Source organism: Ornithorhynchus anatinus, chromosome 13 (genome assembly GCF_004115215.2).
Source record: "Ornithorhynchus anatinus isolate Pmale09 chromosome 13, mOrnAna1.pri.v4, whole genome shotgun sequence".
NCBI lineage: Eukaryota > Metazoa > Chordata > Mammalia > Monotremata > Ornithorhynchidae > Ornithorhynchus > Ornithorhynchus anatinus.
The window spans coordinates 5,399,383-5,416,779 of NC_041740.1; the positions used below are offsets into that span (position 1 = coordinate 5,399,383).

Consider the following 17,397-nt stretch of genomic DNA (forward strand, 5'->3'; position numbering starts at 1 on the left):
CTCATCTGTAAAATGGGGATGAAGGCTGTGAGCCTCAGACAGGACAACCTGATTACCCTGTATCTCTCCCGGCGCTTAGAACAGTGCTCTGCACATAGTAAGCACTTAACAAATACCAACATTATTATTATTACTTAACTTCTCTAGGTCTCAGTTCCCTCATCTGTAAAATAGGGATTAACCGTGAGCCTCACGTGGGACAACCTGATGACCCTCCATCTCCCTCGGCGCTTAGAACGGTGCTCTGCACATAGTAAGCGCTTAACAAATACCAACATTATTATTATTATTTTCTGAGAGGTGTTTGAGGTGGGAAGTGGGTTGGAGCCCGGCTGGGGCCACCGAGGCGCGTTGAGATGGAGGCAGGGCAGTGGCAGGCAGCAGGGTGGGCCCGAAACCCGTGGGTCTGGGCTAGGACTGACCTTCCTCTGGGAGGGTCCGAGCTGGCTCAGCTGCGTTCCGCCGTCGATCCTTCATCCGTGCAAGGAAGCCAAAGGGGACCGCCGGGGCGGGCTGCGGGAGAAGGGGTGCACCTGGGGCTCGGCAGCCCCCCTGCCCGGGCTCCTCCTCGGACAGACGGTGGAGGGCAGAGGGGCCGGGAGGGCAGGGGGGCCGGGGCCCCGGGGCGGTCGGCCAGCCTCGGGAAACTTAGCCGGCCCACTTGGGGGGCGGGTCCCGGGTCGGAGCGGGGGTGGCGGCCCGGTGGGTGGGGGTATATTCATTCATTCATATTTGTTGAGCGCTTACTATGTGCAGAGCACTGTTCTAAGCGCCTGGAATGGACACCTCGGCGACGGCTAGAGCCAATCCCTGCCCAATGACGGGCTCAAAGTCCAACGGGGGTGTATGTGTTGGAGGGGTGGGGGGCGGCCATCAGCTGATGTTTGGGGGGGCGGGGGAAGCGGCCCGTTGGATGGAGGCGGGGCGGGGGTGGGGGGGGCGCGGGGAGGACCATGGAGGCGGCGGCGGCGGCAGGAGGAGGAGGAGGAGGGAGGAGGAGAAGAGGCGGCGGCTGCTTTTCAGGCGGGCGAAGCCGGGGGTGGCGGGGGGATGGGGAGCCGGTCCCGGGGGGCGGCGGCTCCCCCCTGAAGGGGACACAGACACACACACACACACACACATATAGCTAGATCCATGCGCGCTGGCCGCCCTCCCCCTACCTTCGCCCGCCCGGGCTCTTAAAGGGACCAGTTGGGCGCAACTTTCGCTCCTTCCCCGAGCGGGAGGCGGAGCCGGGGGTCGAGGAGCCGCCGCCGTCGTCCACCCCGTTCCGTCCACCCCGTCCCGTCCCCGGCATGGAGTGGCCCCTGAACGTGAGCTGCTGCTCCCCGGGCTCCCCTCCGGGCCCCAACCGGAGCCGGGGTCCCGAGGAGCGGCGTCCGGGCGGCGGCGGCGGCGGCGGCGGGGGGACGACGACCCCGGCCCCGTCCGTCTTCGGGATGCTGGCCCTGGCCCTGCTGGCCCTGCTGGCGCTGGCCACCTTCCTGGGGAACGTGCTGGTGCTGGCCACCATCCTGCGGGTGCGCGCCTTCCACCGGGTGCCCCACAACCTGGTGGCCTCCATGGCCAGCTCGGACGTGCTGGTGGCGGCCCTGGTGATGCCCCTGAGCCTGGTGCACGAGCTGTCCGGGCGGCGCTGGCGGCTGGGCCGGCGGCTGTGCCAGCTGTGGGTGGCCTGCGACGTGCTGTGCTGCACGGCCAGCATCTGGAGCGTGACGGCCATCGCCCTGGACCGCTACTGGTCCATCAGCCGCCACCTGGACTACACGCTCCGCGCCCGCAGGCGCGTCTCCAACGTCATGATCGCCCTCACCTGGGCGCTGTCGGCCGTCATCTCCCTGGCCCCGCTGCTCTTCGGCTGGGGCGAGACCTACTCGGAGGGCGCCGAGGCCTGCCAGGTCAGCCGGGAGCCCTCCTACACCGTCTTCTCCACCTTCGGAGCCTTCTACCTCCCCCTCGCCGTCGTCCTCTTCGTCTACTGGAAGATCTACAAGGCCGCCAAGTTCCGCATCGGCTCCAGAAAGACCAACAGCATCACCCCCATGCCCGAGGACGAGGAGGTGGGTCGTGTCCTCCCTTCTCTTCTCTCCCATCCCCCCCGGGGGAGGAGGCGGGTGGTCTTCTCGGCCCCTACGAGGATGAGGAGGTGGGTCGGGTCTTCTCTTCTTTCCCTCCCCCCACCCCTAGGAGGAGGAGGAGGAGGTGGGTGGTCTTCTCCCCCCCACGAGGATGAAGAGAGGGGAGGTCTTCTCCCCCCGTACACACACGAGGATGAGGAGGTGGGTTGTGTCTTTTCTTCCCCCTCTCCCCACCCCAGAAGGAGGAGGTGAGTGGTCTTCTCCCCCAGCCCCAAGAGGAGGTGGGTGGTCCCCCCCCCACCCACGAGGGTGAGGAGATTGGTGGTCTTCTCTTCTTCTTTCCTCCCCCCCAACCCCCGAGGAGAAGGTGGTCTTCTCTTCTTCCCCCCCATCACTCAAGGAGGAGGAGGTGGGTGGCCTTCTCTTCTTCTCTCCCCCCCCATCCCTCGAGGATGAGGAGGTTGGTGATCTTCTCTTCTCCCCCCTCCACGAAAGAACATCTTCTGGCGCAGTGCTGCATGAAACCAAATATCTCCCCGTCCATCCCAAAAGCTTCCTTCTTTGGGATCTTTCCTCCTCTCCTTCCCTCCTCAAACTTGTCTGATCCCCTTTAATGATGATGATGATGATGATGATGACAGTATTTAAGTGCTTACTATGTGCCAAGCACTGTTCTGAGCACCGGGATAGAGTCGAGGTCATCAAGTTGTCCCATTTGGGGCTCTCAGTCTTCACCCCCATTTTACAGATGAGGTAATTGAGGCACCGAGAAGTGAAGCGGCTTCCCCAAGTTCACACAGCAGACGACTGGTGGAGCAGGGGTTAGAACCCATGTCCTCTGACCCCCAAATCCGTGCTCTTTGCACAACACCACGCTGCTTCTTGCTAGACTGTAAACTATGGGCAGGGAATGTGTCCATTAATTTGGTTGTAACGAACTCTGCCCAGTCCTCAGTACGGGGTTCCGCGCACAGTAAGCACTCAGTAAATACTGATTTCAGGGCAATGCCAGCAGTTGAGATTTCACTGGGAAGCACCCATTCTTTCTCTTCCCAGGGTATATCCAGAGGACACCAGATGTCTTGGATCCAGTGATTGCCGCTAAGAGCCCCTTTTTTAAGAATTCAAGGTGACCGCCGGGTCCCCGCGGAACTTTGTCTCAGAGGTTAAAAGCGAAGTTTTAGGGTAAAATTGATTCTGATGGTAGCTTGGCTACCAGCCTAATTGAAGGCTTCAGTGATTTCTCCAGCTGGAGGGAAAATAGGCCCCTATCTACAAGGGGAAGGAGAGCATTGCAAGCCAGCTGGCCTGCTGAACCGGCCATGGATGTGCTCTACTGAGCAAGGGTCAGGAATAATGTAGAACTCTGGACATCTCTAATCGTAACAGCAGGTTTTAGCACAGAGATCTCAGCATAGGCAGCTTCGTCTTGAGCTCTGAATTTGTTGGACGGTCACAGATGGGTGGGGGCTCTGGGTGGCCATACCTGGTCCCCCCACTCTCACTCTCCTCCCCAACTACTATTTCCCGCTTGACCTCCAGCTGCCTTGTATGCACACCCACTTCCCGAACTCCTCCAGAGGGAGAAGGCCCTGGTACTGCAGTCACAATGGGTGGAAAAAGGTGGGTTAGAAGCACCGTCTCTCAGGGAGGGGCTATTCTGGCCCAAGGCTTTGAGCGGTGGGGAAGAGAAGCAAGAGGAATAGAGGAAGGGCCATGCTGGGGCACCTCTCTCTTGACAGCCAGCAAGTCACATGACCTCCCTGAAGCTGGCTGGGCAGTTTCGATGACGTGGAGCCCCGCAGAGACGGATCTGTGGAAGGGATTCTGCCGTCCCCTGTGCCCCCACAAATTCTGTGACCAACCCAGGCTATGGGTCTGAGGCAGGTTGGGAGCCAGAAGGCAGGGCAAGTCCCTGAAGTCGGTGAGCAATTGGCCACCAGAGTTTAGATCTGTTTCTGCTTCTCAGCTCTAACGAAACAAGTACCTAAGGGGTCCTGGAGGATGAAAGCTCACTAAGGCTCAGCACACTGATACAGTGTCAGCATGCCTGGACCTTTAAGTCACCAGGCTTCTGCTGCTACGCTAACGCTTACCGATTGTTGTCCCCGTCCCCGTCACCCTTGTTCCCCTCACCCCGGCTCAGCCTTCCCCCACCCCCTCCTCTCTCTGGGATCTTTCCAGGTAGAGGAGGCTGCATAATCAACACTCTGGGGACTCTGAAGAAGTCACAGTGTTGAGAGCTGTGATCGTGTCTTCTAACTAATGTGCTTTCCCAAGCACCTATTACAGTGCTCTGCATACAGTAGGTGCTTAAATATCATTGATTGATGTACTTTTCACAAATCTGGACAATGTAAAAGCTTCCACCTCCTCCTCTTCCCCATGCCTTGCTCTCTGCACACCTTAATGTAGAAATTCTTCATGAAGTACTTTTTAATGAAGTAATTTATAGGGTAGGCTAGTGAAATTGGGCCTCATAACCCATTCTGTCTTCTGAAATATGGCTGAAAGGGAAGTCTGTTGTTTTACAGCTGAACTCTTATCTCTGTAAGGGTGTTAGCTCCAGGCACAGTGTCTGTATCTTAAGAATGCCCAGTTCATTTTCAGTTACAGACACTCCTCTCCTAATGCACACTGAATTGGAGAACACTTCTCACACAAGCCACAGGGTAAAATACAATCCCCAAGTGACGGGGAGGGTGGTGGGTGTACAGGGACAAGGGAAGGGCTTGCCCAGAGCACTGATCGTAGAGTGAGTACTATATTGTGGCTTCCATAAGGAGATGCAGTGTGGTTTAGTGGAAAGAGCACAGGCTTGGGAGTCAGAGATCATGGGTTCTAATCCCGGCTCCGCCACTTATCAGCTCTGTGACTTTGGGCAAGTCACTTAACTTCTCTGTGCCTCAGTTACCTCATCTGTAAAATGGTGATTAAGACTGTGAGCCCCATGTGGGACAAGCTGATTACCTTGTATCAACCCAGCACTTAGAACAGTGCTTTCCACGTAGTAAGCGCTTAACAGATACCATTATTATTATTATAGGATGTTCTTCAAGAACACAACTACCCGTATCATGAGAGAGCTGACAGGCTCAATCACTGATGCCCTGCATTTTGTCCTATCAGTCGATACCATCCTTTGCACATTGTGAGCCCTTTGTTTTACTTGTAGCCTGGCATTTGTCCCTGGATCAGTCCACCTCCCCGTATTTTAGATCATCTGAAATGGCATGTATTTGGGGCTTAAAATCAGAAATGGCCAGAGTCACAGGGAGCTACTTACTCTGTCTCCTCCCAGCTCCAGGTCGGGCCCCTCTGCTAGGCTAGCCCAACTTTCTACGCGTTGGGAAGGGGCAGAGATCTCCACACCCAGCTGGTCCACTTTGCCCAGCTTCCACTCAACCAAGCCCAGTAGACCCAGGTCACTGAGACTTGAATGTAAGCTCTTTGTGGGCAGGGAGTGTGTAACTTCTCTGGTATTTTCAAAACATTTAATACAGTTCCTTGCTTTCAGTAGGTCCTCATTAATATGCCATTACTACTATTATAGAGCAAGTCCAGGAGGACAGGCCTGTTCAGCAACAAATCGATCTGCGGGTGCAGCACGGGGGAATGGGTCTCATCCCTCATACCACCTCCAAGGCCTGGAGCCGGGGTAACTATTAGCCTAGACCCACCTGTACATGTAGCTGGCAGGAGGCAAGGGACCCATCTGAAATTTCCGCTTATTCCTCGGCAGGTGAAGGAGGCCACGCAGCAGCCCCAGATGGTGTTCACGGTCCGTCACGCCACAGTCACCTTCCAGACTGACGGGGACACCTGGAGGGAGCAGAAAGAGAAGAAGGCAGCCCTCATGGTGGGCATCCTCATCGGGGTCTTCGTGCTCTGCTGGATCCCTTTCTTCCTCACTGAGCTCATCAGCCCCCTCTGTGCCTGTGACATCCCCCCCATATGGAAGAGCATCTTTTTGTGGCTGGGCTACTCCAATTCCTTTTTCAACCCCCTCATCTACACGGCTTTCAACAAGAACTACAACAGCGCCTTCAAGAACCTCTTCTCTAGGCAACACTGAGCACCTTGTGGGTGTGTGGGGGGAGAGATTCCCCCCTCATGCTCATTCCCCCCTCCTCCCAAAATGTCAAATTATCCCCTCCTTCTCCCTCGTCCAATAGTCACAGACTTCAACTTTCCCAGAGGACCGGGGAAATTCCAGGTTCCCATGAGCCTATCCCTATCTTATCAGAAGTTCTGACCGTACCTGGAGTTTACTGATGACAATGGAAATCTAGAAACTCATCCAGGCAGACCCTAGAGGTCATTTGAGACTCCGTGACCTCTCCCCTGTCTTCGACATGGTAGCCACAGCCTCCTCCCGTCCAGCGTCCCCTATTTCTCCTGACCCACCTGAGGCTAGTTGACTCCCAGTTTCTCCCGGAGACACTGCAGGGGTCTCTCGGGAGAGATTTGGAGATGTGGGCCAGAGTCGACCCTGCTAATCAGAGGTTCTCCTCTGCCCCCAAACTAGCTCTTCTCTTTTTTTCCCCTTTCTGGCTCCATCTGCAGATTTCTACCTTGAAGGAAAAGCCTTGAGGGTAAAGCTATTGATGTCTCTTAAGACTCCACAGCACTGAAGCATGGAGATGCCTGCCTGAATCCTACTAGCCCACACTCACTCAGGGGCAGAGCTGCATTTCCAAGCAGAGTGAGTGAGAAGCTCCCCAGGCCCTTGGGAAATTGCAAATCGTGACTATTTACTCTGCTTCTTCTTTTGAGAATTGGCTTGGTTTGTAGAGACAAACAAAATGTCACCCTCATGTTGTAGGAATTCACCATTCTGCTTTTGTGGGTGAAGCAGTTTGCCAGAAGAGACCTCAAGAAATGTGTTGATTTTTCTATTGTTGCTGCTGTAAGTTTAAGGATCCCAGGGGCTCATTCTAGATCCACAATCTTTGGTTTGGTTGGGTGTCGTGTTTAATAAGTGCCATGAAAGGATGGTTATTCCTGAAAGCTGGAGCAAGGTGGGACAGTTGGTATATCACCAGAAGGTCAGCGAGTCCCAAAGCAAAAAGGACATGACCTTACCCAGCTGCCAAAGGCTCATGGGACACTTATCCCGAGAGAATTGTTCAGCTTTACCCCGATCTGGAAAGTTACTTGTTGAGGCTGGGGTGTGCAGCTTCATTTAGAATAAAACACATGATGTTAAGTGCTCCCAGCCACCCAGAGAGTCCAATAAATCCACACCCAGACAGCCAGTAGCTCTCAGTGAGCATCCCAGAGGTATCTAACCCAGTTTGTCCCCAGTTTTATTGGATCTGAAACTTAGTGGGATCAACAACCAGGAGGAATTTAGTCCATCCTAACTCAGGTAGATGACCAGAACGCAGCCCCCCCACCCCAAAATCCCTTAATGTTTAACCTCCCTCTCTCCTAGGTTTTATCTGTCTCCCCTCTTAGACTATAAGCTCCTTGAAGGTGAGGGGGCCCTTCTTCATTCTTCTTTGGAACATCAGCCCCGGTTACTATTGAGTCCCTTCTGTTTGCCGAAGCCAGGGCCGAGGACCTTACAAAATGATCCACCATCCTGTGGTTGGTTCAAGATGTGATCGGCTTGCTTTGGTTATCTTTGTTTACCTTTCTGATGCCTAGAATCTGAATTAATGCCAGGTAAGGGGTCTGGGCCAGAAAGGCCAAGCCCTAGCCTCCTCAGTCGGGGATAGGATGGCCAAGAGGAGGGAGACCTTTTTTTTTTTAAGGGTATTTGTTAAGCGCTTACTATGTGCCAAGCAGTGTTCTAAGTGCTGGAGGAGATAATCGGTTGGACATAATCCATATTCCACAAGGGGGTTCACAATCTTAATTCCCATTCTACAGATGAGGTAACTGAGACACAGAGAAGTGAAGTGACTTGGCCAGGGTCACATAGCAGAGAGGTGGCAGAGCTGGGATTAGAACCCAGGTCCTTCTGACTCCCAGGTGTGTGCTCTACCCACTAGGCTATGCTGCTTCTCTAGCATGGGACCGTGCGAAAACGAGAGGAATGAGCAGTGGCCCCAGGCCAGGGGTGGGAGCATAGGAGAGGGTACTTCCTCTCAGTGCCAGGGGAGGGTGGGGGTCTAGTCACCATTATGGGTGAGTTTTGTGGCAACATCTGGGAACTCTTCCTGTTGCACCTCCATTCGAGATGGAGAGGAGATTAAACTTCAGCCCTGAGCGTACCATGCCGAGGCTCGAGGCCCTTTGATATTTTGGACCCACACCCGACCCACCGAGGGTCAAAAGTGGGTGCAACACCCAGTTAAGATTTGCTGTGCCTGACTTGCCGAGGGAGAGCAGACCCCCCTGTTCCCCTTGACACTAATTGTGCCACTAACCGTTTGCTTAAAACCCAAGACTGGGTGGCCTTTTAGTCTACGGCCGCAGCATCCACCGCCTCATTCTGGAAAGGGGCCTCTCTCCGCTCTGTGGGGGCAGCGGGGACAGATGGCTGAAACCAACCCTGAACAAAGCAATTGTCCATATTTTTCACCCCTTTCTAGAATGGCTCTGACAGATCAATGACTAAATACATTGCTAAAGGAAAGGTTTTATTGGTGATCAGCTGCTGCTTTGTCCGTGGCCAGAGGGCACCAACCCAGCTCTTTGGTTCTAATAGGACCGTGCACCTGGATCATCTGGGGGAGGACTGGGAAGGGGCAGTGAGGCCAGACACGAACAGGAGAAGATGGCTGCCTTGCCCACCACCAAGGTTGGCCCATCTGCTCCACTGAGCAGAATCGGGCTGCTGGGCCAGATGTTACTGGCCGAGCTGCTCACTTCTCTAGCTCAAAGAGGAAGGGGGGGAACCAGTCCCTGGAGTTCAGGGTTCTAGATGACCCCTGGAAATCTCCATCTTCAGCTCTGATCTCTCTCCCTCTCTCCAGTCTCACGTTTCCTCTTGCCTTCAAGACATCTCTACTTGGATGTCCTTCCATCACCTCAAGCTTAACATGTCCAAAACAGAACTCCTTATCTTCCCACCAAACCCTGTCCTCCCCCTGACTTCCCCATCACTGTAGATGGCACCACCATCCTTCCTCTCTCACCCCTTGGTGACCACCATAGCCCTGGCCACTGAAGGCCCTTCCAATCTGAGAACATGGTGTGTTATTTATTGAAAGCTTACTGTGTAAAGCACTGTACTAGACCCTTGGGAGAGTGTAATAAAACAATAAGCAGATACATTCCTTGCCCACAAAGAGCTTACAGTCAAGAGGATATATAAGGAAGGGAGCTGGCTGGGCTGGCCCCTCTCCTGACAGCGGTCTGAGGGGCAGGACTGGTGCTGGTGTTCTGCTCCTTAAATCCCACTCCCACACTCCACACCCCCAGAGCAATAGTGGTCCCTGGCCCATTCTTCCTGGGCTCCATCGAGTTGGAACGGTGGGCAGTTTAAGGAGCAGAACTACCCCAGCAACCAAGAATTATGCACCTTGGCCTCTTCCCTGCCCTCCAATCTGGGGTTGCCGAGCGGCCTGCTCTGGTCCTGTTGCCTCGATGTCAAAGGGAATGGAAGTGTGGGGGTGTGGGAGGAGGGCCCACTCCTGGCCCTTCTTCACTTGAAAGCAGAGGAGATTCAAGTTATTTATCCTTATCCTGACTTGCCCGGGCTGTGGAATTGGCAGAATCGGGGCACAGACACATTCAGTTACAAGATTGTCACTGTTTATTGTTGTATTGTACTTTCCCAAGTGCTTAGTACAGTGCTCTGCACACGGTAAGCACTCAATAAATGCGATTAAATGTATGAATGAATATGTCATCCACCCTGTGGGACTCTGACTGGACTCACTGGGTTCCCCCCCCAGATAGGGTCTCTAAGAATGATCAACTGTGGGATTATGGTCCAAAAGGGAATGGGAATGATTGGGGGTGGGAAAAGTAGAGTTTCTCCTGGTTCCCACTTGGAATGCCAGCAAGGCTGATGCTGAGGAGAGAGCCCGGTTTACTGGTGACAGGGGAAGCTAAGGAGACACTTTCACAGTTTAAGTCAAAACTTTCTCCTCCCAGCTGGAAAGAACCCCCAGGAAGGGTGACCTTACCCTAAAGGATCCAGGTCTATAGATACAGTTTAGAAATCAGCAAACACTGCATCCAACTGAGACAGTTCCCTAATCGCAGGGTTATCAGAGCAATTCTAATCTTCTCCCCCGAGGCCTTTTAAGACTAATAGACTAGATCCCTGAGAGCCTTATCCTAGTCACTAAGAGTTTTTCTTTATTTGGGTTTAACTAAAACTGCGTTACCAAATTGCTTCCCAAATCAGCATTATATTTCCATGCCTTTTAAATGCCTCTCAGGCTTTCCCTTAAGTGTGGCCTAGTAGAAGGAGCCTGAGCCTGGGAATCAGAGAGCCTGGGTTCTAATTCTGACTCCACCCCTTGTCCGCTGTGTGACCTTGGGCAAACCACTAAACTTCGGTGGACCTCAGTTACAGTTGCTGTAAAATGGGGATTAAGACTGTGAGCCCTAAGTGAGACATAGTCTGGGTTGACCCTGATTATACATTTCTATCCCAGGGCTTAGTACAGTGCTTGGCACATAGTGAATGCTTAACAAATACCCCCCCAAAAAAACCCCAAAAACCCTAACTCCCTCTCTCTCCTACTTTTATATATACTTACCAATCCAAGTAGAGGATGCAGTCTTTACTCTTCAGTTATTGATACTGGACATGGAGACAGGGCAGAATTCATTTAGGGATATACCCACTTGCCTGATAGTAATCCCTTAGATTCCCCTTTTGCTCCAGGAAATGCCTAAAGCCCTCAGCCTCAGAGTACCCCTTTAAGGTGTAATTGTAGTTATTAAACACAAATTCTGAGTGAGGAACAGTGAGGCCTAGTGGAAAGAGCATGGGCCTGGGAGTCAGAGGACCTAGGTTCTAATCTGGCTCTGCCTGCTGTGCGACTGTGGGCAAGTCACTTAACTTCTCTGTGCCTCACTTTCCTCATCTGTAAAATGGGGACTTAATATCTGTTCTCCCTCCTACCTAGACTGTGAACCCATTAACTTAAGTGCTGAACAAGTGCCATAATCATATGGTCCTAAGCACAATAAAGCGACAAAACACGTGCCCACAAGGCGCTTACCCTCTTAACATCGAGTGATATGAATGACAGAGCTTCTGAAAACAGGTAAGGGGGAAAGCAGTACTCAATGGCAGCCTTGAGGTTCAGTAGAAAAGAAACTGAGGTCGACCGGTTGTTCCAGTCTTTGTGGAAATACGTGAGCTGCTCGGGAGTGGCAGCTGAGGGAATCATCAAGTGGGGTGGAACCTCCATCCTCTACCCCTGGAGGCCTCCAAGTGGGAAGGGGGAGGGAAGGAGTGCCCACGGACCCAAGGCGGAGAATTAAAACATACTTAGTCCTCTACCCTCCTCCTCCTCCTCCACCCTCTCCTACTGCTCTGGCGGGCCTTCTTCTCTCATCTCCCTCCCACTCAAGCACCAGTGAAGCTGGTGGTGGTTCAACAGCCTGAGGAGGAGGAGCTGTCACAACAAAAAGGCACAAAGCGAAGTGAAGCGTTCCTCTTTCCCCATCTCCGCAGTCCACCCCGTCAGTCCCCTCACCACCTGTACCTTACCCTTCTATTTCCCTTATTTCCAGTTCTCTTCTTTCCCTGTTGCTGTGAGAGATGCTACAAAAAATACAAAAATAAGGCACACAAGAAACAGCAGAAGGATGGGGGAGAAGGGAGGGGGAAAATGGGGGAGAGAGCAAGAAGAAGGGGAGCAACCTGTAATTTAAGTGGAAACAAAGGAAGCCATGCATCCAGTGCTAGCCAGAGCTACAGGAAGGACTGTAAAGAGTGGAAAGATTGGAACAGTAGATAATGCTTCTCTTTTATTCCCCCTCCCCCTGCCTCCAGAGACCTACAGACCTGCAATTTGCCCAGCCCAACCTGCAGGTACCTTCCACGAAGTGTAGATTAGGTAACTGGTGTTTCCTATAGCATAGTATCAGAGAAAGACAAAATTTCATCTACCATATTTTGTTGGATCAAGCACTGCCATCATTAAACAGAGCCAACTTGAACCTTTCCGGGGGATGATTTATTAATTGGCTTTGCGCGCCATGTGTAAATTGTTTCTTTATTTTTCTTGGCCAAACACCCACTTGACAAATGGTTTCTTCTGGATCCATTTCAAGCTCACCTGCTGCTGTTTCTGAGCCTCCTTTTGAAGTGTACAACCAAGTTCTTCATCTGATTCAGTTTGGAAGTCCCTGCCAAGCATACCTCTGCAGTTAGTTAACTCAGATCAAGCACTTATTCCCAGGTTTAGTGTCGGCCAAAGTCACTCACCTCACCAAAATGGAAAAATGTTTCCCCATGGCATAGTAGGCCATCGCATTAAAGTGTAAGCTCTGGGTTAGCAAGAAATATGTCTTGGGCAACTGTCATACTTTCCCAAGCGTTTAGTACAGTGCATTACACTCAGTGGACACTAGTACCATTAATACTACTGTTTTCCATTGGAAATTCATTGAATGCAGAATAAAGAGTATCAAATTGACTCCATCAGCTGGCTAAAGTTCAGGATGCACTGTCAGAAGCAATAATGTAGCTCGTGTAACCACTGTGTCTGATGCTATAGAGATTAACACTGGTTCTGATGTTCTAAAACAAAAGAGAAGACAGGACATTTCTGGAATCACAAAGAAAAGTAGTTTTTAAAAACTCGAAAAGAGATCTGGCCACTGAAGAAATGCTAAGCAGTTGCTGCTGAAACATTCATTCTTCATCTGATAATTGAAGTTCCTTACTAATTCATTCTTATTTCACCCTTCCTAGTGTGTCTGTTGTCCATCCCTCTTCTTAGATTTGTAAGCCGCTTGCGAGCCAGTGATTGTTTAATTTTCACATTTATTTTATCCTGAGTTTAATAGTACAGTACTCTGCACTTTATTATTATTACTGTTAATAGTAATAATAACTGCGGTATTTGTTAAGCACTTACTATGTGCCAGGCATTGTACTAAGCGCTGGGGTGGATACAAGAAAATTGGGTTAGACACAGTCCCTGTCCCACATGGGGCTCACAGTCTCAATCTCCATTTACAGATGAGGTAACTGAAACCCAGAGAAGTGAAGTGACTTGCCTAAGATCACACAACAGACAAATGGCAGATAGGATTAGAACCCAAGACCTTCTGACTCCCAGGCCCATGCTCTATCCACTACACCACACTTTTAATACCATTTCTATTACTACTAGTGTTTTGTGCCACTAGTCACCTGCCCCCAATAGTTCCGGGGCTAAAAGCTACTCACTTGAGATATCTAACTCAGTGCCTATCAAGGGCTTAACAAATACCATGATTTTTATTATTATTATTATTTTTATTACCAAGGAAGTTTAATCCTAGAGAATTAAACTAGAGTGAAAAGGAGAGAATGCCTCATTGGTCTGAGGTGAGTTGAAAAAATAATATTTGAATAAAGGAATCTTGCATGCCATTTGACTCTAGCTTCTCATTAAAGCCAATTTTTATGTTTTGAAAATAATCAATGTTTCTGTTGTACCCACCTTCAAAGCCCTAACTAAAATTGCATCTCTTCCAAGAGGACTTTCCTGACAAAAATCTCATTTCCCCTATTCACCCTCCCTTCTGTGTTGCCAATGTGCTTTGATCTGCATCCTTTAAGCACCTATATTCACCCTACCCCCAGCCCGCAGGACTTATTTACAGATCCTTAGATGCTGCCATTTACTCTACCTATAATTTATTTTAATGTCTTTTTCCCCATCTAGAGTTCTAGCTCCTTGTGGTTAGATATCGGATCTACCAACTCCACTGTATTTTACTCTCCCAAGAACTAAGTTCAGTGCTCTGCACACAGTAAGTGCTCAACAAGTACCTTGTTGCTGTCTCCTTGTGAAGACCCAGGGTAGGAGCTTCCCAGAAGGGGACTCCAAGAAGACGTAGTACACACAGACCCTTCGTAGCTCTTTATCTCTGGGGTTCAGTATCGAAATCTGAGGTACTGTCTGCTCTAACACTTCAAGGTACACATGTTCATCCATTTCCCGAAGTTGAGTTTCTCGTAGGGAATCAAGGCACTCCAGGAAAGTTGGGGTCTCAAAGACAAAGTGGGGGTCTCCTAGGAGGTGCCTCGCAAGTGGGCCTTGATATCTTCTGTTCACTTTAGTGCCCCTCTCCCCACAACATCAGGGCCGCCTACCTTCCGGTTGTCCAGAACCAACTCATAACCACCAGAGTAGCTGCAACGGACCATTCCCTATGCCCTCACTTTGCATAAAGGGCAGAGCTCTCTTTCAAATGTGCTGTCTTCCCTAAACCCGATGATCGACTCAAGCTGGGGTGACCAAGCCACAGAAGCAGAAGAGCCGCAAACCGGAAACACCGTGGCCGAGAGAGGCTCAGATCGAAGAATTCTTTAATTGGAGCAGCCGGTAGCCATGCTGGGGATGGGGTCGGCTCCTCTCTCTCTGGCCCAATCCACCCGGGACTGCCAGAGAAAGGGTTGGGGCAGTGGCAGAGGCTAAATAAAGCACGAGTGTGAGCGAGTTAGGCCACTCTGCAACTCAAAGCTGCCAGGTTCCTCTGGGGGGCAAAGAGGGCAGTCAACCAATTCACTCATTCCATCCCTTCGAGGTCCTTGCTTAGTGACAGATCTGCTGTGTCTAGCCTGCTAATGGGTGAACTTGAAGTGTGTAAATAGTCTGTCAAACCTGTCTCTCCCTCTCCTAATCGCACTGACAGCAAGCCCCCCACCACCACCCCCATGTGAATCTGGGACACTTTCCCAAAACATTTTTCTCTTGGGATACCGTAGCTCCCTGCACAGAGACAGTGAGACTGCTCCAGCTCTCTAACTGTTTATATTTGTTTGAGAAGAGCAATCTGTTTGCTTGACAACCAAGTGAAAAGGCCCTTCAGGAGAGCCATTCAATCCCTGGAATTGGATTTGAATCTTGAGTCCTCAAGTCCTCAATTCTGCAACCTGAGACTAGCAATTATCCTTGGAGAACAGAGTGCAATTTGATTAAAGACCTTCCATTTTTTTTTTCTCCCTCTCTTCATATCATCTCTTAGCCCCAGAACTTGGAGGGGATCCAGTGGTAATAATAATTGTGGTATTTGTATTGTTGGGTGCTTACTTTGTGCCAAGCACTGTATTAAGCACTAGGGCAGATACAAGACAATCAGTCCCCACGTGGGGCTCACAGTCTAAGTAAGAGGGAAAACAGGCACTTTGAACAGTGCCTGACACATAGTAAGTGCTTAACAAAGACCATTACCGTTACAAAAATCCCCATTTTGCAGATGAGGGAACAGAGGCCCAGAGAAGTAAAGTGACTTGCCCAAGGTCACAAAGCAGGCAAGTGGCAGAGCGGGGATTAGAACCTAGGTCCTATGATTCCCAGGTCCATGTTCTTGGCACTAGGCTACGCTGCTTCTCAGCACCTACTGGATGTTGGGTCCTGCACCGTGAGACTTTTCCAACTCTGCCAAAAAAAAAGCAAGTGTCTGGTTCATTTAGCATACTCTGCCTAAACCCCGAGCAGAAGAGATTACCAAGAGTTTGCTGGAGACTCAGCAATTGGGGCAGCATCCTGGGGGATGCTGCAAAATAGGTGGTAGGGGGGAATAACCGCTGCAGCAGTGAAGGGGGCCTGGGCTGTCACAGCATGAGAGTTTGTCATCCCTCAAACGCTGGTCGGGGCTCTGAGAAGCAGCCAAATAGTTGGGTGTCTTAGATTCCAGAGTCCGTTAGTGATTCTGCTGGCCAGACTGCTTGACCTCAATCCGTGGGTGGGAAGCTATTTTATGCAGTGTTGAAACAGCTCCAGAGAAACTCTAAACACTGGTGACCTGTTCTAGCCACCTGTTCATCCTTGTTAAGAATCCTCTACCACATCTCCCATTCTCCAAGAGACCTTTCCCGATTAAGCCCTTTCTTCCCGGCTCACTCTTGTTCATTCGGTCGTATTTATTCATTCAATCATATGTAGTGCTTACTATGTGCAAAGCACTGTACTAAGCACTTGAGAAACTACAATACAACAATAAACAGACACATTCCCTGCCCCCAATTCCATGTCGTCTATGCACTGGCACCCCCATCTCCCCAACCCCTATGCATCTTTAAATGATATTATTTATATTAACATCTGTCTCCCCCTCTATTTTAACTGTAAACTCGTTATGGGCAGGGAACATGTATTGTACTCTCCCAAGTGCCTAATATGGTGCTCTGCACATAGTAAGCGCGCAACAAATACAATTGATTGATAGATCAATTAAAATGGCAGCAGCCAAATGGTTTTGGGTGCCTTAAGCTTTGGACCCCTTTACTGATGCACTGTTAGTTCTCCACACTCCAGTGAATGCTCAGTGTTAGTGCATGGTGTGCAACTCTGGTCTCCTGCCAACCATCCTCTCCTCAAGCACCATACCAGCGGGTCCAGTACATTCCACTGCCTGGGCCCCAGAGATGCTCTTGCAGCTTTGGAAAGCTTCTAGGAAGTAATGACTGCAGTATCCAGACTCTCTAGTCTAGGAATATGAAGGTATTGGCAAGGACGTGGATTATAATCCCAGCTCTGTGCCATGTCTGCTTGAGCAAATCACTTTACTTCTCTGTGTCTCGGTTCTCTCATCTGTAAAATGGGGATTAAGACTGTGAGCCCCATGTGGGACAGGGACGGTGTTCAACCCGATTATCTTGTATCTCCTTCAGGGTTTAAAACAGAGCTCGGCACAAAATAAGCACTTAGCAAATACCACAATTTTTTTTTTTAACCTGGTCAACTCTGGCCATCCACCGGCCTAGCTTTCCCCTGGCTGACATGTCTCTAGCTCACCCAGCAGGGCACTCCAAGAGGTGAGCTGATTTATACTGGGGAGGAAGCTACCCATCTATGGGGCCAGGTGCTGCTTATTCGGTGCTCATTTTGTGTCCAACTGGTAGAAAAGTCTGGAGTGAGGTGGGAGGAAGCATTGACTGTGCCATTCATGAAAACAGGCTTTGAGGATGCTGAACTCTGGGGCTTGCTAGGGCATCTAGTTCCTTAGCTTGGTGTGTCAAGCATGAAAACAAGATCTGGGGAGGTCTTTGAGCAAATCTCTACTTGTGGAGTTCTGGCACTGACTAACTCAGCCGTCGGGAAAGCCAAAGAAGTTACACCAGCAGCATCAGTTACAACTCTGGTTTCCTGTATCTATTCTTTTTATTATCATTATTATTATTGTATTCGTTAAGCGCTTAGTACGTGCCAGACCCGGGCTCTATCCACTAGGCCATGCT

The 17,397-nt window shown here is 50.8% G+C and overlaps 1 protein-coding gene across 1 annotated transcript; it reads left to right on the forward strand.

Annotated features, from left to right (window-relative positions):
* Window positions 1-1,102: 1,102 nt before the first annotated feature.
* HTR5A (5-hydroxytryptamine receptor 5A) lies at window positions 1,103-7,332 on the forward strand. Its single transcript, XM_029077441.1, has 2 exons — window positions 1,103-2,060; window positions 5,821-7,332. The coding sequence occupies exons 1-2, from the start codon at window positions 1,296-1,298 to the stop codon at window positions 6,151-6,153; spliced, it is 1,098 nt and encodes a 365-aa protein (XP_028933274.1). The 5' UTR covers window positions 1,103-1,295; the 3' UTR covers window positions 6,154-7,332.
* The last annotated feature ends 10,065 nt before the right edge of the window (window positions 7,333-17,397 follow it).

Excerpts from the sequence above, each read along its gene's own strand:
- HTR5A (XM_029077441.1), top strand. The coding sequence starts at position 1,296 with ATGGAGTGGCCCCTGAACGTGAGCTGCTGCTCCCCGGGCTCCCCTCCG. Across the intron at positions 2,061-5,820 it reads CCATGCCCGAGGACGAGGAG|GTGAAGGAGGCCACGCAGCA; the intron begins GTGGGTCGTGTC and ends ATTCCTCGGCAG.